The sequence below is a fragment of the Cimex lectularius genome, unplaced genomic scaffold (assembly GCF_000648675.2).
Source record: "Cimex lectularius strain Harlan isolate CLEC.00 unplaced genomic scaffold, Clec_2.1 scaffold7, whole genome shotgun sequence".
In the NCBI taxonomy this organism is placed as follows: Eukaryota; Metazoa; Arthropoda; class Insecta; order Hemiptera; family Cimicidae; genus Cimex; species Cimex lectularius.
In genome coordinates this window covers 441,982-468,748 of record NW_019392731.1, presented here as the reverse complement: position 1 = coordinate 468,748, position 26,767 = coordinate 441,982, and the positions used below count along the sequence as shown (strand labels likewise).

General features: G+C 30.9%; 2 protein-coding genes across 2 annotated transcripts in view; one reads left to right on the top strand and one right to left on the bottom strand.

Annotated features, from left to right (window-relative positions):
• LOC106663856 (acetylcholine receptor subunit alpha-like 1) overlaps nucleotides 1-26,767 on the top strand; it is a 272,550-nt gene that overhangs the window by 171,897 nt on the left and 73,886 nt on the right. The window contains exon 3 of the mRNA XM_014389050.2: nucleotides 3,421-3,465. Coding sequence (XP_014244536.1) covers nucleotides 3,421-3,465 — 45 coding nt within the window. The remainder of the gene's footprint in view (nucleotides 1-3,420; nucleotides 3,466-26,767) is intronic.
• Nucleotides 3,490-26,767, bottom strand: part of LOC112126895 (alpha-tocopherol transfer protein-like) — a 45,109-nt gene continuing 21,831 nt past the window's right edge. The window contains exons 3-7 of the mRNA XM_024226862.1: nucleotides 21,485-21,662; nucleotides 21,113-21,365; nucleotides 10,855-10,965; nucleotides 8,720-8,822; nucleotides 3,490-3,910 (exon numbers count right to left, since the gene is read on the bottom strand). Of these exons, the coding sequence (XP_024082630.1) occupies nucleotides 3,756-3,910; nucleotides 8,720-8,822; nucleotides 10,855-10,965; nucleotides 21,113-21,365; nucleotides 21,485-21,662 (800 nt within the window). The 3' untranslated portion in view covers nucleotides 3,490-3,755. The remainder of the gene's footprint in view (nucleotides 3,911-8,719; nucleotides 8,823-10,854; nucleotides 10,966-21,112; nucleotides 21,366-21,484; nucleotides 21,663-26,767) is intronic.

Sequence of the window (26,767 nt, the reverse complement as noted above, 5' to 3'; positions counted from 1 at the left end):
AATATTTATTGACTATTAAAAATAATGTTATTAAAATATTAAAAAATCATTGAAACTAGAAAATAATGTGAAAGCTAAGTCAACATTATTGAAAAACTAAAAACAAACAATAATAAAATAAAAGAAATGAAACCAAAATAATTCACGAACATATATAGCCTTGAAGAGAAAAGCAAATTCAGCCGTTACTGCGAAGCTTTCGACCTAATTTAAGGTCATCATCAGGACCTTTGTTAATTTCACATAACGAAAATCATATTTTTACAATTGATTTAAAATTTTTGTTCATAATGGGAAATTAATATATTCCCTGATGGTTACTTTTAAATAGGTCGAAAGGTTGGCAGTAACATATGAATTTGCTTTTGCTTCAAGACCATACCTTGATCTAGAGATTTCATGAGTGAAAAAGTGGTCGATACTTCTAACATTGAAAACTAAAATAATTATAAAATTAGTACTACTTTGCTCTGAAGGTAAAATCGCAGCATAAGAACTAGGAATGTTATTAGTTTCAATTAAGGACATGCAATCTTTTTTCCCATAAAATATAATCGTGGTAATTCAGTTTAAACTATATTTTGATTTTCTGTAACTTTTTGATCTGCAACTGAGAAACAAAGCCTTCATGCTTCCCAGATATGTAAGTGTATCTGAAGAGAAATTGCCAAAGAGATGGAATTTGAAAATTGACAAATGTCATATTATTGATGGAAGTTTCCTTCTTCTTCGTTGTCAACAAATTTAGAATCAGTTTGTCCATGTGATGTCAAAGTCATTTTTACATATATTTCATACACCGATGCTTTAAAGCTGGACACAGAGTTAAGTTATGTTACTTTTCGAGATTGGTGACAGTGCGTTCCCACCAATTCAAAAGTAACACATGGTGCTGCTAAGAGTCTACCTACAATTGTGTCATTTTTCCTGTATCATCACACACCCGAATACTTAAAAAAACCTAAATAATTATGTTTTTATAATTTTTCGATTTGTGCCACTTTTCTTTTGATTGTGTGACATTATCTCTCATATGTTGTATATTTATGTAATTTTTTTAAATATTTATTGCCCTGGGTGTTTGTTTGTTCTAACACAACACCGTTTCCATGTTTGTTTTTAAATGATGAATGATAATGCCAAATTAAATTAGAAATTTAAGATATTAGGTAGCTCTGTAAATTTTGTATTTTTGTAAAAAGTTTGCATATAGTCCATTAAATTCACTATTTTTCGTGGTCCGCTTGACCAATTAATATCATTCAATTAATTAAGGTTTTTAGTTGAGATAAAAAAGTCAATGGCACGAGCGGGATTTGAACCCACGACCTTCGGCTTGATACGCCGCTGATCTACCACTTGAGCTATCGTGACTTCGATCCACTCGGGCACTAACCTTCCATCTCAACCCCACCTTTTGAATTTTTCCTCCTTTTTGCCATTTTTCAAATGTCGTGTAATCTTTTTGATTCTCGGCGACAAATGTATATAGTATTACTCCTTTCTTCGTATACCCATATCCGTTAGCAATCGTTCATCATCACAGCAGCTCTAAAGTGGGATCTAATGCTTTTGTTGAACCATCCATTGCGTCAAGTAATTCAGCCAAGAAATTTCTATACTACCAAATGTTCGTCTCTCTTTGATTTTTCCTTGTACAATAATCTTAAACCGTTCATATTTATCCGGATGAACATGACTGAATTGCCTAAGCTTTCTTTGGATTATTGATGTTTAATTTCACTTGGTTTGTTTATAAGTAAAAGCTTCTGACTACCTCTACGTCAGTGAAGTGTTCTGTCCAATTTATTTTTAGCATCCTTTTATAAGACTACAACTCGAATGCCTCAACTTTTCTCATAGAGGTCTCGGTTAGTGTCCAAGCTTCGAGACCATACAGCTGAGAAGACGTAGCATTTCAATAATTTTATCCTTAATCCCAAATCAACTTGCCTTTTCTATATTTGTTTTCATTCTTTAGAGGGTCCCGTAAGTAGTTCAACAGACAGACTCTTGGTTGTTAGTACTTAATACGTTATCGTTTTCATATCAGATTTTATCAGGGTTCACCTTTACACCCAGTTCCATATGATTAAACACTTTCGTGATTGTACCCTCTTAGGAGTATATGCTAAATTGTAGTGGCGACAAGACGCACCCCTATCTCACATCTCTCTTGACTTCGATGCTATCCGATGTCCAGCTTTCTATCTTAAGATTTTTCGTTCCAGTTAAGGATTGCGATAATACAGATATCTTTATTAGCAATTTGGCTATTCATAAGAATTTTAGAAAGAAGTGTAAGAAGAAAAACACCAAATAAAATATTTGTTAAAATAAATTAAACAGGGTTCCTGACATAAGTTTGTAAGTCAAAAACGTTTCAAGAACGATTTTTTGATGAATACCTACTTAATTTACAAACATAACAAAAATTTAAACTTTTCAAGTTCAAAAACGTGTACATGCTATGTATTAAGAAATTGATTTGTTTATTAAACTCGTATTTATACTATATTTTAATTTGTTTGAATTTTTTTTTTAAGCTTTGTTTTGGAACACCCAGCAAGAGTACGGACCTATGAAATATCAAATTCCATTTTTTAACATGACTAGAAATTCATAAAGCAATAAATAAATAACAAGTAACGAGAGTAATAAAGATTGATCGACACAATAAGTACTAAGAATTAAAAAAATTCGGTGCGAAAACAACAACAGCAAAGGATAACAACAACATGAATAAATAAAGGTGCAGACCTACCAAATAACAAATTACATTTTGTCAAAACTAACAATTTGAAGACACAAACTAATAGATAAATAACAAGTAACAGATGCAATAATTAACTATCAACTAACTACAATAAATACTACAGAATAAATACAGATCAAACGCTCGAGAAGCTAATAGCCGTCCTACGAGGAGCGGATCTCTTTCTTTTCTTTGGAAATTTTTCATGTTTTCCTTGTTTGGACTTCTTTTGTATAACATGGATAGAAAATGTGTGTGGAAGTTTCAAAACTAGAAAAAATGCAACGGAATTGAGTCGTATTTGTTACGTGATGTAATTACGTACAACCTTTTTTGTCTCGTTTAAACGGCAAAAATTATCTTATACCTATAATACATTTTTTTACACTCATGTAAAATTCTTTTATTATATCAAAATCAAAGGTGTCAATTGAAATCATTCAATTGACAACAAACATGACAGAATTGAATATCTTTGTTGAACAGAACAATGGAAAGAAGAGGAAAAAAGAAAGAAATTCCTATGCCTTGGCCCTTATGTAACTAAAATTTTTATAAAAAAAAGAGATATCAAGTTTAGCAATTCGCCGACTTGTAGCGTGCATGAACCTCCCATTAATTTGAGACTGAAGGCTTGGTCTAATATATTTTTCTTTGTGTTTCAGAACCTGAAAAACCAAATCATGACGACGAACGTATGGGTTGAACAGGTAATTATTCAATAAAAATTGACATTTATTTAAAGTACATTTATTAAATTTAAAAACTAAAAGTATAAGGCTTATGGAACTTTTTCAGTGCAAGAATGAAAACAATGTGTTCAGTCACTCTATACTACTTATATAAACTTATTTATGTCTAATTATATTGAATTTAATAGTATTAGTTAAAAACAAAGTGTTACTATCCTGGTTTTTGGGTATGTTGATTAGATTATCATTATAGTATTTACAGTTGAGGAAAGTTATTATTATTTACATGTTTTGCTTACGTTTATAATCTAGTCTACTTCAATTTTCCTAAAAGAACCCTGGTTTCCAAAGGTGTTTTCAGACTGGTAGCGACATTTTCCGACTCTCTTCGATTCGTCTGATTTGATGCCGTCGTTGCACTGGAACCAATCCCTGTAGGCTATCAGCTTTTCTTCCCAACGAGCTGAAAAATAATCATACAATGTTGGTTAATCCGTTTACAAACTTGGCTGGAGGCGATAACGACGCGGCCATGATACGGCCAGGTATTTGTTTTACGATTGAATTAACCCAATCGTGTAGTTTATTAAAATAAATTATAACTTTGGAGATTGTTATATGCGTTCAACAAATATTCGATTACCTGGCCAACCACGCTTTAATATTATACTTTTGTCTTGAAATTAGTAAAATTGATGAAATGTTGCGTGTTAATACTTTACCAGGTTTGGTCAAAAAGAAGATTGTTAGGTTAGGATTGCATAGGTAGGCTTTTTGCGTTTTGAAATAATAATATCAGAGTAAGTTGTTCTTATTAATTTTTGAATTTGAGGGCGGCAATCTCTTCAAAAGATGGTGGGGTGTAGAACTAGGTCAACGAAAATGAATTGTGTTGAGGTGTAATTGCTTAAATGCTTTAGACTAAGTATTTGCTATAAAAAAGTGCCTGTTTATTACTAACTATAATGCAAAATTTGTCGTTTAGAACTTTTTTGTTGTATTAAAATTTGACTAAAACTAAAAGTCAAGATAGTTATATTAGATTTGAATGAAAACAAATTTTCCAAGTTCTAGAAATGCTTCTTCAACAATTTGCCGTTTATCAAATAACATTTACTGCACTTGTTAATCATTAAATGACTTGAACATGCAACATATAATACTTAAAATAGAGTAGACACAGTGGCCTAGTTGTTAATACGTCTGACGCATTTCCCACGATTTCTGGCATGGGTTCGAATCCTGGCGAAACAAGTTAAATTTTAATCGAGAATAGCACGGACCTACTATTTTTCAATATAATTCTGACTGAATCAGAGACAGTCAATGTATAGTTGCACGTTAAGCCTTGCTGTATACTGGACTTTTTAATGCCACAGTAAAGTACATTTAGAAAAATACAAAAATTGTTCAATTGCCAAAAAATGAGGTGAAAGGATGACAAAGACGAAACTGAATTAAAAACCAAACGTCACGTAATTTTAATGTAGAATAAATCAATTTAGTATTTAAAAGAAAAAATCTATAAATTAATTAACAAATATTTATGAATGTATAAATTAATTGTTTCATAAAAAATTTATATATATATATATATTCTTTAATTTATTTATATATTTATATACATGCTACTTAATTTTGGCCACACTTTAATAATTGATTATCAACTGTACAAAAATATACATTGACTAAATGTGACGAAAATCTTTCAGACCAAAGGACAAATTTAAGTATACATTATTTTGGTACACATTTATACAGTAATTTCATGTCTCAAATTCTCATTTTAATTTTATGTGGGTAACGTCGGAGAATATACACAACTATATATTATAGCTGTATATATTTCTTTAATTTTCTCATGTAATATTTAAGAAAATACAATTTACTTTTATTACAGTTGAGATATAATTGAGAGTAACTTTTTCAACTTTTATTGTTCGTTTCATCCTATTTAATGTTTTTGATTTTGTAACGTCTCGTAACATTGAAAATTTTGCACGCATCAGTATGATCAGAGTTCGTAGGGAAGGGAGTTATGTGTGATATGAATGTACATAGGAGAAATTTTATGGCGAGCACCTCTGACTTCAACGTTATTGCAAAAACCTGAAAGTTGTCAAAAAGATAGGAGGATGATTGTTTTTGCGAAAAGGCCGATAGTGCCTCCTTTCGAGTTGTATCTACACCTTGGAAATGGAAAAAAATCTAATCCGAAGGTTAGCTGGTTCCTTTGACCGATTTCCATGCTTCAATTATCTCCAAATATCTTGTAAGTACAGAATGAAACTATTATTTTTCGAAAGTTAGCCTTCGCCATTGGGCAATGCAATTCTCTTTAAAATAGCAGAGGATTTTTTCCCCCTCTGGGGGACTTTTAATTTATTAAATGTCCTGACATCTAGGGCAATTAATGTCGACAAAAATTTGAAAATGGCGTCTCATGTTGAGATACTTCCAATTTACCCTGCTTTATTTGTAACATAATTAAAAAGAGTGGAAAAGAAAATGAGCTTAGCGATTATAATTTTTTTGGTAATATTACCGGCCTTACTACATCCCTTATAAACTATAAAAGATCAAGTTTATTTTCAGCGTTTCCCCAATAAAACGAACTTAGCGATGGCTAATTTGAGCTTTAAGAAAAGAAGGACGATATCGAATTTTCCTATTTTTCTTGAAATTAGGAAATATTGTCAACTCCTTTCCGTCTAACAAAAGGTTTTAACTTTCTTTATTATAACTATCCCATAATAATATATTTATTTTTAAATAAATAAAGATAACACAAGTATTGTGACATTTTAACATGTTTGTATGTATAAAAGGAGGATGTTTTTCTTTCCCACATATCTGAAACTCAGCGGCATAAGATAAACGACTACGAGTGTAAACAAAGCGTCATTTTCGCAGGAAATAGAATAGCCCGGCCATCCCCACGCTGTTGTATCGCATGACTGTATCTATATGAACAGTCGTGATCATGATACAGCTGTGAACGTCCTGACAAGTCTTGCCAATCTGTATCTCCCGAGTGAGTGTCACCTACAGGCCGGACACCATCAGCTTGCCGTTTTCTACCAACGCGACTATTACATCTCTGGTGATAAACAAGACGAGAAGGTTATTGCTATGTCTGGAACCGAATGAATAGTGACTTAGTCAATAGAGAAAGTTGAACTTTGAATCATTAAGTGTGGACCGGCCGAAAACTTTATCCTAAGAATTTTCTTGGAAGCACTTTCTTTCTTCCTAAGTTTTCCAACTAACATAAAATCAAAGGATCGTTATTACGCTACGTCAATACGTAATGATTTACTGCTTTTAAATTCTACGCCGGTGCTTTTCCAGGTTTTATAATAATTTCAATGCTTGATATTTTTATACCACCAACTTTTCAATAAATCGGCAATTAGAAACGAGTAACTTTTTCTTTTGTATAAAATGTATGATCATATATTTAATATAATAGGTAATACCCTACAGTATTGAACTTATCGGCTGGCGATTCAAAGGCGTTGCTACATTTTTTTTCAAATTCTTTGTAAACGTATATGTGACGATTTGTGTAACACTGTGACAGATGCGTTACACAAACCCTTCCAGAGTTTCTAGTCGTCCAATGTTTTTATAATTAGGGCGAAAAGGAATGATGAAATAAACGTGTTGACAGATGTATGAATACGTAATGCAGTTCGTGGTACATAACATTGCCGGATACCTATTTTCAAAAATACCAGAGTTTATCAAACTGTTATTTTACTTATATACAGTTAAAGAAAAAGAAAAAACTTCATATACTAACAATTAAATTACTGGATATTATAGTTATAACTTCAGTATCCATTAATGCAACTGAGATATGTTACTTATACTGCATGTAGGGAACGGAAGAGAGAGAGAGTGAGTGAAAGAGAGAGGTAAGAATAGAGACATAGATATATAGAAAGAAAGGAGAAGAGATGCAAGAGTAGAAAGAGATAGATAGATATATGGATAGAGATGAGAGGAGAGGTGGAGAAAGAGAGACAAAAAGAGATAAAGAGCGAGAGGGAGAGAGAGAGAGAGAGAGAGAGAGAGAGAGAGAGAGAAAGAAAGAAAGAGAGAGAGAGAGAGAGTGAGAAAGGGAAAGAGAAACAGAAACAAAAATGAGAAAAATATATATGTAGATAAAGAGGGGGTGAGAAATTGAGAGAGAGTAAGTATATGTCTAAATAGTTTAGCTATAAAATAATAGAGCAATAAAATATAAAATATTGGATTTAAATAACAATAATAAAAAAACTTATATAATTATCTATAAAAGCAAAATACTTCTGAAGGACATAATTAATGATAGGTGACTATCTAAACTTAAATAATGTGCATTATATTGTTTGAAATAATAAAAATAAACACCTGTTCACATCTTCAAATATTAATAAGAAGTAAGACTATACTATTATTTATTGCGTTAATAATGGACAGAGATCTATTTATCGAAGTGAACAAAAATGCATCTTAATAATTTAATTATACCATTAGAACAATAAATTATTAATATGTCTTCATCAATTTTATTAAATTTCATCCTGTACTAGAAGCATGTTGCAGGCAATTAATGATGATTACCAAAACTTAAATAATGTACTTTATATTTGTAGGTAATAATAAAAATATCCACCCTCTCACATCTTCAAAAATTAATAATAAATAGGACTAGACTATTATTTACTGCGTTAATAATTTTCATAGATCTATCTATTGATGTAACTAACGAATAAATATTAAGAAAGTAATTATGTCATTAGTACACTAAATTAATAAAATTTCTTCGTCAATTTTATTAAATATTATCCTGTGCATAAAAGCATCTTTCAGACAATCAATAATGATTATCCAAACTTATATATTTGCATTATATTTGTAGAAAATAATTAAAAAATCCACTCGCTTACATCTTCAAAAATTAATAACGAATAAGACTATACTACTATTTATTGCGTTAATAATGGACGGAGATCTATCTATCGATGTAACTAAAAAATAAATATTAGAAGTTAATTATGCCATTAGTACAATAAATAAATAAAATTTCTTCGTCAATTTTATTAAATATTTTCCTTGTCCTAAAAGCATATAGCAAGAAATTAATTAAAAATTAAAAAGCTACATTATTAAATGTTTTTATTTTATTTAGTCTACATCTACTTTATATTGGAGTTATCCTGAAAATCCTGTTCAACTTTCGAAAGTTCAAGAGTTTTGAAATATCAAGGAGAATTATACATACCGTTGATTTCGTCTATTGATGGCGCCTGTCCTCCCAAATCGCTAGGCACGCAGTCGTCTCCGAGCATCCCGACCAAATCCTTTAAGTCGCGGTGAACGAGGAACTGCAAAAAAAAGACAGAGGTCCCTTAGACAAAAAAAACCTTCTACAATGAGCCGATAACCTACTGAGTGGGCTCAGTAAAAGTAAAGGGTATTGGCCTGTAATGTCAAGGCAAATTTGTGCAACAGGAGCCACCGGTCAGACCAGACGACCTTGTTGCCTACTGAAGCCGACCTCCCAATTTCATCACATTTCTGTACATGACTATTGCACGCACAGGATAAATGTGTATTTTTTCTTTAAAGCCTGCAAGGCAATATTTAAGTGTAGAGCTCCCAAATTCATAATAATTTTGTTTAAAGAGTACATGACTAACACAAATTCAGTAAAATCGATTGTGGCATATTACCTGACTTTAATAATCAGATCGAATTTTATGTAATAATTGTTGATTATCTTGATTTAAAGTTATGTACCTTCTAATTCTAAACAGTTAATGATCAGTACAATACTTTATTTATTAACATAAAAAATATTTTTTAATTGTTTTTTTTTTAATCAAATAATGGAAGAAGTTTAAAAACTTTTTAAGATGCATTGGAGTTTGATCTAGGGGCAAATTGAATAAATTAAAAATAAAAGAGATTTGCATAAGGGAACAAGTTGGAAAGCTAACGTTCTTTTTTCCATTATTGTACTGTAATTTCTGATTAACTGATTCATGAATTGTATAGTAAAGAAAAAAACAGTTTTTTCATGGTAAAATTATTTGTTAAACCATATATAGTCAAAACTAATTTATTTTCTAATTATTTTCTGTTTTCTTTAAGAGTTATTTTTGGTTACTCTGCACATTTAGATTATTTTTTCAGTTTGTTTTTGTGCTTCTTAAGAAGTGTGTATTTTTTGCACGTATTTTTTTGTGACTATTTGTTTGATTACTAGCTCGACAATAGAGTAAATACTTTTTAAGGTGTCATATACTGATTGTCATACCTTTGCAGTTTTTAGAAGATAGAGTATGATTGTGTGATTGGGGGCCGCGGTAGCCGAGTGGTTAAGGCGTCAGACTCTCGGCTAGTAGATCCCGCGGTCGTGGGTTCGATCCCCACCGTCACCTCTGGACTTTTTCTGACGCCTAAGAGGACCGGTGGCCGCAATTGAAATAAATTGACACGACACTCATCAATGGAAGGGGCGGGATCTGATCTGACTGATCCTGAATTTGGTCCCAACCCCCTTCAAAAATGAGTTTCTTCGATGGAAGAATACCGGTACAACGGGGGCGCAAGTTCACATTTGTGTTGCAAGCCCTCCCCCAAAATATGGGGACAGGGATAAAATACAATAAGCTGTACAGCTCAGCTGCAGTGTGCTCAGGAGAAAACTCCTCTAGTCCCTGGTATCCAAATTTTAAAAAAAATTGTGTGATTACATGTATGTGAAAATTGTTTGTAAAGAATAATTTCTATCTGCAGGAATCCATGACAACGTATGTTCTCAGAATTTTATATTTTTATATACAGTTCGTATATACGTTCGTTTAATTTTTCAAGAAAATAACCATTTTGACTTTTTGTTTATCCTGCGAATTTAGACATTTTAGGGCGATATCATGTAGATATTAATGAGTAAATATTATTAGTTTGTGGTTCTTACCCTGTCATGTTTTTCTAATATTCCTGATGTTATAACAAAATTGTATATAAAACAACGCTCCTTTACAAACAAAAGGATAATAAAAATTATAGGCTAAGTATTTTTTAGATGTCAATGATAAATTGATTAAATTTACGATTTGAAATTCTGTGATTTAACTTTTTATTTTATTTATATATGGCTGTTTGTTTATATGGCATGTCATTTGTGTAAAAACTGACGATTCAGTGTTTTTTTAAACATATATAAAAGACAATTTCTTGCAGTGCTACAGGCTCTGGTTTTGGCTCGATAAACGAACAAATATTGTCCGTTGTCAGGATGCGCGGTCGTTCGCTTCACGGTCGGTGCTCGTTGGCGTCTATTTGAAACCAATTTTGTTCTCTCTACGCTCGAACGTGAAAAAGTCCGGTAATTAAATTTAAATCGCTTACCCTGTCGTTGATTTTTTTCGACAGTATCGGCTTGAAAAGCGCCATCCCCATTTCCATCCCCTGAGTTGGATTAACCATGTGGATTCTGTGTATCCTCTGTGGGTAGGCTTTCTGAAACAGATAAATTGAATTTTAGAACGTTGTTTCATTTTACAAAAATGACAAAATGAAAACATTTTTCAAGCAGCAAAAATCAGATTTTGCTTATAGGATATAGTGTCTTGAGGTTCTATAAGCTTTTAAATATAAAACATCTGAAGTAAAAATAAAACTTCCTTCTTATGTTTTACATTTATCAAGTGTAATATTTTTAGTGTCAAATTTTTTAAATAAAATTTGTTTTTTGTAACGTGGATACATTGAACATACAAATATAGCAGGAATGTAGAAGAATCTTATTTTTTTTATGGTGGTTTTTCGTTTTTATTTTGCTTAGATGGCTACAGTGCCTAGAAGTTCTTTCTTCCTCTTTTACATATAAAAGTTCTAAATTTTTTTTCTTAATGTTGTTTTACATTTATCATTTGTAATATTATTAAAAGAAACATGAATGTTCTAAATTGTTTTCCTAATTTTGTTTTATATGTGTTAATCATAAAATTGCGGAAAGATTTTTAGAGTCACATTTTTTAAACTAAAATTTGTTTTATGCATCGACTTACAAATGATAGCAGAGCTGTCAAAGAATTTTATTATTTAGGTGACTCTTTATGCCATTGTACGTGGTTTTTCGTTATTATTTTGCTGAAAAAATGAATTTATACAATGATATATATTCATTTTTCACATACTACATGTATTTGTATAATTTAAACAATGTTTTCAAATCCCAGGCCCTGAAGATGATCTCAATAAAGATCGAAACGTTGGCACGATAAAGAAAATGTTTTTCTAAACCTACGTCACACCAGGCCGCATCTCACGACCTCCAAATAATCGATCTTTACAATCTTTTAAATTAGAAAGTTCTGGAGTCTTATCCTTACTTTGTGTTCACCATTTATCAAACGTAATATTATTGAAAGATTTTTAAAGTCATATTTTTGTATAAAATTCATTTTTGCAGCGTAAATGCATCGAACATAGCAAGAATCTTATGTCTTACTTTTCTCTTTATGCCACTGTACGAGGTTTTTTGTTTTTATTTTTCTTATATGGCTATAGTGCCTAGAAGTTCTTTTCACTCTTTTACATATAAAAGTTCTGAATATTTTTCTTAATGTTGTTTTACATTTATCATTCGAATAATCTTATTTTTTACTTTTCTCTTTATGTTATTTTACTTAATTTTTCGTTTTTATTTTGTTTGTGGGCTGTAGTGTCTAGACGTTCTTTACAATGTGAGTTGTTATTGACCGTTAGTTAATGATTATTTGTAGATCGTAAGATGCGATCTGGTGTGACGTAGGTTTAGAAAAAACATTTTCTTTAACGTGCCAACGTTTTGATCTTTATTGAGATCATCCTCAGGGCCTGGGATTTGTAAAATTTAAACAATGTTTATAAATACCAAGCTCAGAAGATGATCACAACAAAGATCGAAACGTTGGCACGATAAAGAAAATGTTTTTCTAAACCTACATAACACAAGACCGCATGTCACGATCTTCAAACAATCGTTCTTTACAATCTTTTAAATAAGAAAGTTCTGAAGTTTTTTCCTTATTTTGTTTTACATTATCAAACCTAATATTATTGAAAGATTTTTAGAGTCAAATTTTTGAAATAAAATTCATTTTTTGCAGCGTAAATACATTGAACATACAAATGATAGAAGAGCTTTCAAAGAATCTTATTCCTAACTTTTCTTTTTTTCCCACTGTACGAGGTTTTTCGTTTTTATTTTCTTTCTTGACCAAGATTAATATAAATTATATTTATGTTTTGGCCCATAGACTGCCTGATTCAATTGCCCGTATTACCTTTCTGTTGTCGTTAGTAATCTTCAGACAAGGAATGGACGTGACAGGAAATTCTGAATCAGTCTCCAAAGAATTCTAGTAATCCTTACCCCTATTATAGACTATGTGGTTGTTTTTCAAGGTTGACCACTAAACTATCAACAAAAAATTAAGCTTCTTTTGTGTTATGAACTTTGTAGTATTTAGTGCACATGTATTTAGTAAATAAAAAAACTTGGCTTGTTAACAATTTTTGAATTACGGTTTAATCTAGCGATTCCAGAAACGAGAAAGAGGAGAAATCGTTAATTACCCTAACTTCAACAGAGCCGATGAGTTTGCACAGCCACGGGGGTTTACGTAGTGGCACAGGGAAAGCCACTTTCCGTGCCGATAGGTTGCATCACTTGTTGGAAACTACAGAAGGGTTTGCTTTCCCGATAAAGGCAACCGACCCTTTCTCATAACCCCACGCCCTTTTATGCCGTATAAACCGAAAGGAAATTAAACTTTTATTTACTGAGCCTCCTGCTTGCCTTAAGCGACAATACGCCTTTCAAATTGGGTTTTAATTCCAAAAATACAAACTTGGAAAATTTCAACAACCTGTAAGATTTATTTTGCTTCATTTTTTAAAAACTTTTTTTAGTGAAAATGTTTCTAATTTTTACTTATCATTTAATATCGAAAGAGATTGGATGCGTCTCTTCCCGAGTACTTTCTCCAACATTGGTGAATGAGTACCTAAGAGTAATTTCGTTGACAGTTTTGGACATCGATTTGACCTTGAATGGACAGAGGCTTTTGTTTCTTGTTCCCTCGCAAGTGACAACGTGCCTTTCAAATCGAAAACCATTACGAAAATTAATACACGATAAATTACAGATCGGAGAAACTGTTTCGCGCTGATTGTTCCATTGTATAAAAAAATGACCTATTGTTAGCAATTAGTACTTGTTCATCATTAGAAGAAAAAGTTTTATAACTTTAAAAAAGCGGTTTACCTTGTGTTCAATATTGGGGCGACATGCTTAGAAAATATTGGCTCTTGAGGAAAAAACGCAAAAAATGTCATAGAACATCATTTTGGATAATGACCTTTGAAATCCGTTTTTTAAATTTATATTTTCCACGATTTTACGTAATAATATGCCAATTTAAAGAAAAAACGGCGTAGGTTACAAATAAACCATTGGTGTTACTTTGAAAAATACTTGCAAGAAAATTAATTGTTTTTTATAATGCGTTCCTATCTCTTGGGTGAAATTTTGAAAGAATATTTGTACTAATTTATTGATGATAAAAATCTTCTAATACAAATTTAATTTCTGTCTCACCATGGTAATTTATATTTCACAATTCAATTATACATATATAAATAATAAGTATTGGAATTACAATGTTTTAAGCTCAGATTAATTTTATTTATTTTTCTTGATGCCTTCTTAACTAATTTAAAACTATATATTAAAATCTATTTACTATCTGATCCAATTTTGTACGATTATGTTGTTCGCAAAAACCAAGCATTACATGTAATATATCCTGAAAATATTTTTATTTTAATTATAAATCTGGTAAGTTCATTTGTTTAACATTTGCAGTATAACACAAAAAGGTTTATGTGTAGAATATAATGTTTCCATCATGTTAGGTGCTTTGTTTATGAAGGTTCAGGTCTCAATATTTTCATTAGTAAAAAATTTTGTTTTTTTTAGGCTTAATGAGCTTGAATAACAAATGTATAAAATAACACTAACGAGAAAGCTTTCATTTAAACATTTTCTCTGTAACAAAAAATTATTTAAATTAGGTTGAACGATTTCCGTGAGAAAAACACCCCCGCATTTGCAATTATTCCTCCATTTATCATATTGATAAATCATGTTAATGCTAATATAACGAATTAAACTTAAAACCCGAAATATTAACACAGCGTTGGGCGGACAGAGTTGAAATTCATTTTGTTAACACAATGCATAATTAATACATTAGGGAATCATAAATTTTGAAATTTTAACCGGTTATTTACATAAATTTAGGGCTGCTCCGGTGAACACGGTGGCACGTGAATAAGTAGGCAGTTTACAAATGCCGTTTATGGATTGGGCGGATTGATTAAAAATATCGAAAACCAAACAGTTTTTGGTAAATTATGATAAATTTGGAATGTTGTTATAATGCTGACATCATCAATGTGATTGTAAGAGAAACGTGCTAGGTGTCCGGCAAATGCCTTTAAATAATTTTAGTACTAAGCAACATATCCTTTCAATCTCCAAAAAATGAAAATAAAAAATAAATTTTATAAAAAAACTCAAGTTTGACCGTAGTTCCAATTGTCGTGTTGACCGCAAATAAGATTCATAGTACCTTTTAGAGTATCGTATCACGTGTAAAGACCACAAATTTTTTTCTTCTTTTATATGTTTCAACCTTTGTAAGATAATCTTTCCAAACATTTAATTAAGGTTTTTAGTCGAGATAAAAAATTCAATGGCACGAGCGGGATTCGATTTTATTTAAGGATTTTATCTCGACTAAAAACTGTAATTAATTGTAATATATTAATTGGTCAAGCGGACCACGAAATTATTGAATTTCCAAACAATAATCTACCTTGATCTATTGAACTAAATTTATTTATATTGAACGTTGTACTTTTGTTAAATGGTAGTTCTACATGCTCACCCTACCTTCATCATTTCCATTTAACAAAATTCTTCAAATTCTTTTCATTTTACATAATTCAGTGTTACATTTCAACTTTCTATTGACGGTATTCTTTCATTTAACGTTTACTTTTGCTGATTTGTTGGACATTTCAGAGGTAAATTATTTTTCATGTTAAATGTAATTTAATAAATGGAAAGGAAAACAACATTTTAGAGAAAAACCATCAGAAATGTTTTAATAAGTTTAAACAAGAAACAAACAGGGAAAGACAAAGGTACAGTGTAAAAGACAAAACTATCAAATTTCTGACCTCAACACAACATTTTATAATATAATATGAATAACAGTCGTTAACTGGTCGAAAATTCGGTCAAAAATTTCCTAACAAAGTTCAACTATTTATTATCACTTTTTATGGTTAAAGATTGATTTATGCCCTAAAAACACTAATTTTCTTTATTAAATAAGTGTATATTTTTTATTTTATTTTTTTCTTTATTATAATCGTCAAATAAAATTATCCGAGATACAAAATAAAGAAATATTTTATCAAGAATTTTTACTTCAAATTAAATAATTGTTCCCTTTAAACATTTTATTAAATACGTTTCTCGTCAAGTTAATTAATTTAAAATAGTTATTACATTTAAATCACCAAAATATTACATAAAACATTGGCTCTACAGCTGTATTAGTAACGCATCTATATTAATATGTGATTTCTGAAAATTATTTTATCTTACGATTTCTTCTGTTTAGTATAAATAGCCATATTTTATAATAATAATAATTATTTTTTTGTAATGAACGTAAACCTTTTGAGTAACACACAATTGGTCATAAAGTACACATTTTTTATATATTCTTTCCTAATAATGTATAATTTATTACATATTTAACCTTAGCATAAAAACTCTTGATTTATGTTAACTGGTGTTTAATTCATTCATCAAATTCATTACTTAAGCAATAATAATAAAAATGTATTAATTATTAAATAAATTAATAACGTTTCTTAAGTATTTTTATTACATAATATATAAGTTTATGTTCTATTATTATATATAGAAATAATATTTATTATATACTTATAAATATCGATTAACGGTCCCTAATCACCACACATATAATACTAATGTATAATAATATATTATTATATGATAAAGGCACCGTGGAATATCGAGTACTAGCGGGGAGTGAATGTGACCAGACTTCTATGTTTCTATCGAGTGTTGTGGTTGTGTTAATTTATTGAAATAAATGTGATTTATTAGCGTGAAAGGAAGAGGTTGCTCATAGCCCCGCCCCGAGGAATATCGACTACTCGAGATGAGTGTGTGTCGTCTGGTGAGTAATAGTAAGTCATTTGTGAAAATGGAGAGGGTTGAATTCCCCCCATCCCAAAGAATATCAAGTACTCTCGGGAGGGAATGTGACCAGACTTCTGTATTTTTGGTGATGTATATATATGTGTTTTATGTTTTGTTTCTCTTCTGTATGTGACAACCTGAGGTACAAACGAGAAGCTAGTATTTTAGGATATCGGCGCGGTACACATTTAAAAGCAGCGAGTTAGAAACCATATCGAGACGCTCAAATGGCTCCAGTTTAAACCAAAATACTGGCGAAAGAAGAGAAAAAGAAGGAAAGCACGCAGAGGGCCGGTGATGACAGCTGTTTGTCGGCCCGAAGACATATATATTATTTACTGATTTCCATAAAAAAAAGTGATGTCACTAATTCTTCTCATTAACCGAGGTCTACTATGAACTTACGATATTGAATGAACAATGTCGGTTGACCCTGTTTTGGTGTTTTTGGTGGAGCGACGTGACGGACACCTTTGGAGGTCATGTCGAGACTCGGAATGACTCAATTGAGACTGAACGAGGGAAGCTCAATGTTGTTCACTTAACGATTCGAGATATGGCTCATCCCAAAAGCAAAGCTGACCGAAAGAATATCGCTTCTGACAGATTCCATTTTATATACTCAATTTTACAAACAAAAGCTACCTAGTAGCAAGTCAAATGTCCACTTTCAAACGAAAACAAATTGTACAAAAAAGGTCTTGCATTGATATCACATTTATTTTTTTATATAGTATAGGTTGTTTTTATATACGAAATCATTAAGAAGAGAATTTGATGTATTATAATGTATTATAATGTATTCGTAAAAGCAGAGAGTCAGTAACCAGATCGAGATGCTCAAATGGCTGCAGTTCAATACAAAATACGCGAGAAAGACAGGAAAGAGAAGGAATACATGCGGAGGGCCGGCGATGACCTCAGCTGTTTGTCGGCCCATAAACCTTCCACTTTATATATATATAATGTATTCAGTAATTTTTTAAAAAATTGACCATTAACAGTATTGTACAATTAGGCGTTAAGTGATTCGTTATATAATAAAAGGATAATTGTGTTTTTTGCTGTGTCAAGGATGTAAGCATGTAACAAAAAATTACTACGAATCATGAGAAAATTAATTCTGGGAAAAACATCAGATACGTAGTACCGAGTAGACAAAAGAGAATATTAGTTAATAGAGATTTTCAGACCGAATCAACCGATTAGTGATGATAATTATACATTTCCTTTGTTTTTAATTGGAAAACATATTTTTTTATATCCTTGAATATTTAAAAAAGGACTTTTACAAAATAAGTTCGATTTTTGTAATAAAACCCTTATGTTACCTGAAACGTAATAAGACAAGGTTAGTTTATCTATTCACGAAATCCGTGTATCGCTGCGTTCTAATAACTTCCAAAAATATTACGCGAATGTTGCAATTGACCTCGGTAAAGCTATGGACCTACATTACGTACAAATTTGCGGCAATACGCGTATCAATTTCAAGATACTTATTTGTTTTTATTAAATGTTTGGTCGTAAATCATTTTTTCAAAACTTTCTAGTCATAAAATTTATAAACTTCAAATCTACTGATTATTGCAAACCTTTAAAATTATATGTACATAGCAATTTTACAATACGAATACTGATAAAAGAAACTTTCTGGTTTTCAATACAATTTCACAAATACATTGTATAAAACACTTTTTTATTTTATGTTTAATACAATTAAAATTCCAACGAAAGACCCATAATAGGCCAGTCAGTAGTACAAAAAATAAAATATTTTAAAATCATGAACAACATTCGTTTAAAATTAAATAGTATACTGAACAGCAAAACGTTTCTCTTCAATTAACTCCGGTATTCAGAACTGCCGCTATTCTTTAAAGTTAGCGACATTCTAGGGCGACATACATTATATATAATAGAAAAAAGTTACATGGAGCATAAATATCGTTAATTGGTCTTTTTGGTCAAATTGGTCTGCCTTTACTTGCTATTGACAGGCTCGTTTCGGCTCTTTGCCATCTTCAGTCTGTGTGTTTTCTGTTTACTCGAGTCCATGTAAGATTAAAAAAACACGCATCTTTTATCTACCGCTTTCTCTCACAGTGCTGTTGTATGTTGCTGGGCATGAATTCCATTTCGGCACTTTGCACCCATGTATTATGTGCATTTTTGGGAAATCGTAGACGTAGCTTTTACGCCATCGTCATTCAAAAGACTTGGCGGCTCAAATTCGCTTTCTTTGCACGTAATTATACACTGACCTGGCCGAGGTCATTTCTTGCCTGACCTACATTAGCTATTCACTACGGTTATTTCTCATCTTGGCCCAAGGCTAATCTCGGGTACTGCGAGACTCCACTACAATAGTAATAAACCGGCAACGCCGTTTTATTCATTTTACTGCTTAATAAATAGCCATTCATTGCCTTTTTCAAAACGATGATGCCTTTAATTAAACCGTTCGTATTTTTTCTTTACTATTAAACTTTTCGAATAATTAAAATATGATAAAATTATCCAACCAAAAATCATATAATTTATGATAATTTGACGTACTGTCTCGAATAAAAACCAATTCAGCTTACGAATTCCAAATTAAATTTATTTAAGAATGAATCTTACGTACTATCGTACTTATAAAACATAGTATTCAAAAATTGCTTAATATCATATCTCCCACGTTGAGAAAAAACTGTTGCAAAAAAAAATTCCACAAAGAAAATGTTTTTCTGTCCCACGAAATAGAAATTTACTTAGTTTAGGTTATGTTTTGATGATTAGTAATGTCCAAAACCAGTTTTACATTTTGGTATAAAACCCACCAAGACATATATAATTGGAACTGAAACTATTTGTTAATTCCTTCTAATATAGCTTAGAAATCCGGAAATATATGGGCGAATTTGAGCTAGAAACTGAGTACAGAGAAATATTTTAGGAATATATTTTCAAAACACATAAATAATATTATGTTTATTTATTGCCTATCAGAATCGAAACGTAAATAATAAGAAAAATTAAAATAAAATAAAACAAGAAAAGATAGTTGTTGATGTTGTTGAACAAACTAAACAACATTAGATAATTATTTTGATGATAGTATGTAAATTAGGTTGAATTGCTCAATTGTTTTCAAAATATATATTTTTTAATTAGATTAATAACGTAGGTAATGTTTGGATTTTTGGTTTATTGTTTTAAAAATAATTATTCATTGCTACGATTGTTTATCCTGATCAGACGTGTGATTACTAGAGAAAAATACTTTTTGCTTTTTATATTACATTGAATATTTTGTTGTTAAAAGGGTAGCGACAGTTTTTTTTGGATTAAAATTGTTTTTGTAAAATATTTTTTGAATATGAGATTCCGAGTGTTAAAAGTGTATGAAATAACTTTTTGAACTTTTTCAGGAATTTACAACCCTTTATCCCTTCGCTTTGCCAAGGCTTTCTTTTATGCCTTTTCTTCGTAAAAAATTACTTTCCCAACTAAAATATCGTTTCGATAAGAGAAATCGATGTTTAATGTTTTTATAGCGTATCAACTCATATCTCACGAAAAGTTGTACTTTCGGTACGTTTTCTCCGGAACCCGTCCTCGTACCGAAATAATAATTAGTGTGTTTTATATAGAAATCAAAGGGAAACAATTGTAAATACGAATAGGTTACAAAATCACCACGTGCAAAAAAAAATAAAAGAGGTGTAAATCTTGTCACAATTTTAGGTTATTGCAAAAATTTAACGAGTCAATTTTTATTTTTCAAAACACCCTACGTACGAACATAGTACAGTAAAATGATAAAACAGGAAAAGATTAGGTGGAATGCATTGAGTAAATTTTGGGTAAATGGTACCAACAATAATCGATAATATTTTCGTCTTTGTTTTAACAACTAACTGACGGTAAAAATAGCTGATAGGTGGGAAAGAAATTATATTTTGATGGCTAAATAATGAGTAGAAATACGTCGAAAAAATAATTTCCCATCAAAATAATTAAACTTTTTCGAGTATTTCTGGATTAAGCAATACAAATAGGAAATATACCAGCTGCACGTCCGAAAAACGGGCACTTCCTTTTTGGTTACAGTCCTTGGCAATATTAGGTCTAAGTCGATCTTCAACGAAATTTTGATTATGTCATTTTGTTGAAATATTTAAGATTGTTTTGCCTTGATGATGACCTTTTAAATTAGGTGGAAAACTTTTGCCTTTTTATCAAGACTACACCGTAAAAAACTTTATATTGTTTCGGATATAGAGTTAAAATATTTTATAATTTTTTAATTTTTATATTACTCACCAAACCGACGTCTTGCACTTTCTTGGTGGTGTTCAAGTTATACCGTGTAAGATGGCTCAAGCAGACGTTTTTACAATCAACTATAATTTCTATCCCGAGAAAATCGATGCCCTCTAATAGCAGAATGTCCAAAATCATCGAAATCCTCTTCATCATAACAACCGGGTCAAAGTCCTCCGCGGTGTTCCGCCTATGGGAGAAGAAGAAAACCTTCCTTCCTTCATCGGTCAAAGTCGGTACAAACCCAATGGCCCTGCAGACAAAAAATCAGATTTTGGGATAAGCCCAAACAAAACAAACGTCACCTTCTCTAATGCACTTTCAAGGTTCTATTTACAGAATGTATTAATAATATTGCCCAATTCCACTTACATAACTTGACAGCTGGTCTTGAAAGCTTCCTGAAGAGGGTCGCGATGTGTAAACACCTCTGGGACTATGATCTTGCTGGTGAAGTACATATCCAAATTCTCTTTCGCTCTCTCGACGCTGTTTTTGCAGCAAATAAGGTAATTCTCAAGCCATTCATCTACTTGGATTGACAGCAGCTCTGCAAAACAATTGTGGTGAGATTCAATAAATATAATACATTACCGCAAAAGGAAAATGAAAAATAGAACAATGCAATAATTACAAACTAAATTTTATTATTGAGTCTATAGTTTATTTATTATTTTTATATATAAATGTAACAATCCTGAGTATACCATAAGGAACGACAGCACTTTTTATATGGACCTATCATTTCTCGTTCCACTTTGCCAACATCCCTTTCATTTTTTAACTTTTCAAAAATTTGTAGTATTTACTTATTGTATTTACTGTTTACTTAGTAACCCTGGAGATGATCTAATTAAAAATCGAAACGTTGGCACAATATATAAAATGTTTTTGTCAACATACATCACACAAGACCGCATCTCACGTACTCCAAATAAACATTTTCAATAAGATTTGAGAGCATTTTTTATTTTAACACCCCATTATTTAACGTAAAGAGTTATTTTAAAAAATTCAAACTTTAATGCCGCTTTTAATTTAAGCCGTTTTTAAAATAACAAATGATCGAAACCGAAATTTTATGGTTATATATTTTTTGTTCCATATCTGGTTGAAATTGTACCACACAAAATAGCACAAATATGAACTACTGTCAATAATTTCAATTATTGTGCATAACTGGGTTTTAGCTGGGGGGTATGCAGTACGTTCAAATATCTAGTTCATTTCTGTAACTCTTTATCTAGCTAATATCAAACAAAAACAAAAGTACATATATGTACAAATATTACACAAATCAAATACTAATAGTTTAAACTTCTATGTAGATATTTTCATTTGGAAAAAGAAGGTCAAAAAAAGTATAATATTTTGTTGTTACAAGTCAATATCAATGTGTAATAATTAAAAGTATTTTAATATGTAAAATATTCAAAATATCTTAGAAAGAAAAATTATTGATACTGTAATAGTCATCGCAACTCCTTATATTTCCTTATATTGTGTAGTAGTAAGTAGTAATAAAACAAACTATAAACCTAGAAAATAAAACATTATTTTCGATATTCAATTGTATCTAAAATTTAATTGCTTGCTAATTTGCTTTCTCTAGATTGTGATAACAGATTCCAACCAAAGAGCATGGAGGAATCTGTTTGAGTTAATGCACCATGCCATTCTATAAATTTGTTCTTATGAAACACCGTAAATTTGACATAATGTATTCACGATGTATATTTGAGTCGAATACGTAATACTAAAAAACGAGAAAAACAAAATCCGTTGTAAATTGAAGAGGGTTCCTGAAAACTTTTTCCCCTCTCGCCGAGTTATTTTTTACGACTTCCGTGTTTCTTCCTTTATTCGGAAGCGTCTTCGATTTTTGTTTAAAAAAAAAGGATTCCAACTTTTATACATCCCTTGATCTATATGGAACGGGTCCTTCCTTATTAACTTGTCGTTTGTTCATTCTGGCTGTTTATATTTTGTTGGCCCATATAAAATTTAACTAACAGAGTCCAGTAAATGTTGTCCGAACGTAATTAGCATTTTATAATATTTTGTTTTCTGAAGGTTTTTGTGTTATAACAATCTTCCTGTATTGTTAGCTTGCCTGTCTCGTTAGTAATGTCGTTGATGTTAAAAAGGTTCATAATAAATGTTTTGGCGTGCAAAATTAATTTCATAATCATCAGTTTCAATCAGTCCTCAAGCTGTATGTTTGTATGAATTAATTTAATTTAATTTATTTCTTAGAAATGTGTGGTGTTTAGTGGCCGTTAGTCAATTATTACTCGGAGTTCGTGAGATGCTGTCTGGAGTGACGCTGGTTTTGGAAAAACATTTTCTTTATCGTGCCAACGTTTCGATCTTTATTGGGATCATCTTCAGGGACTGGGATTTATAAGCAATGTTTAAATTTTACAAATACATGTAGGATGTGAAAAAATGATACAACGCTAGAAATTCATTTTTTCACATCCTACATGTATTTGTAAAATTTAAACAATGTTTTGTAAATCCCAGGTCCTGAAGTTGATCTCAATAAAGATCGAAACGTTGGTACGATAAAAAAAATGTTTTTCTAAAACCTACGTCCCACCAGACCGCATCTCACGATCTCCGAATAATTAATTTATTTCTTTTAATTTTCTGGTAGTGTCCTGATTTTCTGGAACCCCATAATAAGATAACTGGTGGGAAATAAATTGATTTTTCCACAATAGTCAGTACGCCAAGCTTATTGCAGAAAAGGCAATTTATTTTCTACCCACCGTCTTGACGTACGGTTTTTAGTCAATTTTTAACGTTTCCTCGTGGTCCCTCTGACGGTTTTTCATCGGCATCCCTTTTAAGCTATCCTCGGGAAGTAAACAAAGTTTCGTGTTTTCGTAGTGCACTGAATAAAAAATCAAAGAAAAAAAAGGTGGATTGATTGGAGTTCAGAAGGGCCATCGAGCGGGGAAAGCTCTCAGGGGTGGGATCATTGAATAACATACGGAAGTACGCTTCACCTCAAACACGTTTTACTGCCTTTTCGTAATAGGGAATTATAATTTAGAAGCACGATTTGCACGCTGGTATGATACACAAATTTTTCCACTTAATCGAGCGCGATACACACAAAACGATCGATTATGATCCATTTATCTTTTATTTCATGCTGCTTGGACGTTCAAGCCAACAATTTCAAACCGAAGCTGTCAGTGAAAATTTATTGATTAATTAAATGAAATAAATTTTAACATTTAAATCATTGTTTAAAGTAATCTTAAATAGGAGGAATTTTGATACGGAAAGCTTTCAGAATTCAGAAAATAATAAATGCCCTTCAACCCCCTCGTATCTAACACATATTTTTTTAAGATTGAACATCTCGAGGCGATTTACGACTGCTCTTCTCCCTCCGAATTATTTATTAGCTATCATAATATTATCAGAAAACAAACCTATATTATCGCCGCCGACATTTATTTTTACCGAAGGGCTTTTGCCCCCTTTTGCGGACATCAAATAAAGTTACGAAGTCGAGATCACCAATCACCATTGGATAAACTGCCAGTGGTATTTACATTCGCATATGTTAAAATTCCGCAGGGCATATTTTCCATTTCTCAGAGTTGTCTCAGTTGATGTAGAATATGTTGGGGTGTAATTTCATATTCACAAATCGTTAATCATTACTTACGCCACGTTTGAGAATCAACTTATACACACAAAACACGGGAAGAATACATAAGAATCATCTATCATTTATTTTTCATCCTCTTTTTCAAACCCTTTATTGAACACGCATGTAATATTGTATTTAATTTAGACATCAGAAAGTACTTGTTAAGACCGTATGAATTGTTGTATCAGTTTGGTCCAAATTCCAACTTCCTTTGCGATATTGTCATCTCTGATTTCACGTACGGCTCGTACATCATCACACATATGACACAAAAGGAAAGAAAGATTGCTGCGCCCTGTTATTATCCCACGTAGGACGTGCGATGAAAAAAAAACTGTGCTTTATAAAACTCTTACAAATAAAAAATATAAGAAAAAAATTGTATAAGATTGGACTTACTTATATTAATATTCAGGCATTTCTTATAGAAATTATACATATTACTTTTAAGGCCAAGGTTCAACACTTTTGGACATAATCATTGTTATTTTTATTCGAAACTAAATCTTCAAACTTAACTGAAGATGTAAATGACATCACAAAAATTTCAGGTCTTTGGACTGTCAAAAATGCAAGTTGATTATGTTTTTGTTTTATCAAACTTTTTAATTTATTATTATATAAATAGATTTTTTATTTTGAAAAATTACGTACAACGTTGGACAATTATTTTACATAATGTAGTCCAATTTTGTTACAAAATGTTTGAATATTGAAACATTTATCAAAATTTTTAATGATTTATGTGTATTCGATAAAGGGACGAATTTGACTGAATCCTCATCACTGTTTGCTTTAAAAGAAAAATAAAATTTTAAATAACATTTTGTTTATTTTTTGAACCAAAAATTTAAACACTTTGGGCTGTCAAAAATACACGTTTTTTAAGTTTTTGTTTCATTATACTGTTTTATTTATTATTATGTAAATAGTAGTTTACTCTGAAAAATTACGTGCAACGTTGGACAATTTGTTTGACATAATATAGTCCAATTTTATTAGAAAATGTTTGATTATTGAAACATTTATTAAAAATTTTAATTATATCACTGTAAAGAGAAGAATTTGACTGAATCCTCATCACCGTTTGCTTAAAAAAAATTATATAATATTTCATTCATTTTCTGATCCAAAAATTTAAACACTTTTGAATTTGAAAAATTATTCCGTATGTTATCAACTTTATGCCTGTTATTCTGTGATATTGAATGTGTCATCCTTCTAAAACAATTATATAATAAAACATTTTTTCTACATCCTACATGTATTTGTTAAATTTAATCAATGTTTGTAAATCCCAGGCCCAGAAGATCATCTCAATAAAGATCGAAACGTTGGCACGATAAAGAAAATTTTTTTTCTAAAACCTACGTTACACCAGACCACATCTGACGATCTCCGAATAATCATTGACTAACGGTCACTAAACACCACAAATATAATAAAATGTTCTAAATATGAAAGAAAATAAACATAAACTTCATTTTTATTTGTAGAAATGTATAAAGATTTGGGCATTAAACTCTATTGTATACTCATTTGACAGAAAGATAATTTCAAACGACGTTTTATTTTTTTATCAGTTAGATTTTAGAAATTGAAGCTAGTCGATATGATTATCAATTTTTAGAGTCAGTAAAATCAACAAATTGATAGATTAAGAGGTGCTGTGATAATTTATGTGTTAGTTCATTTTATGTGTTGTTATGTATCTGCGGTTTGAGTCGTAAATTAGCCGATCTGGTCGGCCTTTTCTATATTTTTATACAAGCTAATTTTCTTTCATTTTGATCATCTCCATTAAGAAAACAAACATAACAAAATGATCAGTGATAATCAGACGTGTGAGTAAGAATTTTTCAGCATCAACTCAAATGTTATATATAGATTTTTTTAACAAACAAAATTCCCTAGCAAAGCGAAAAAATAAAGTTCAAAAAAATTTATAACACAATATTAATGCGGTAAGGTGTCGCACTTTA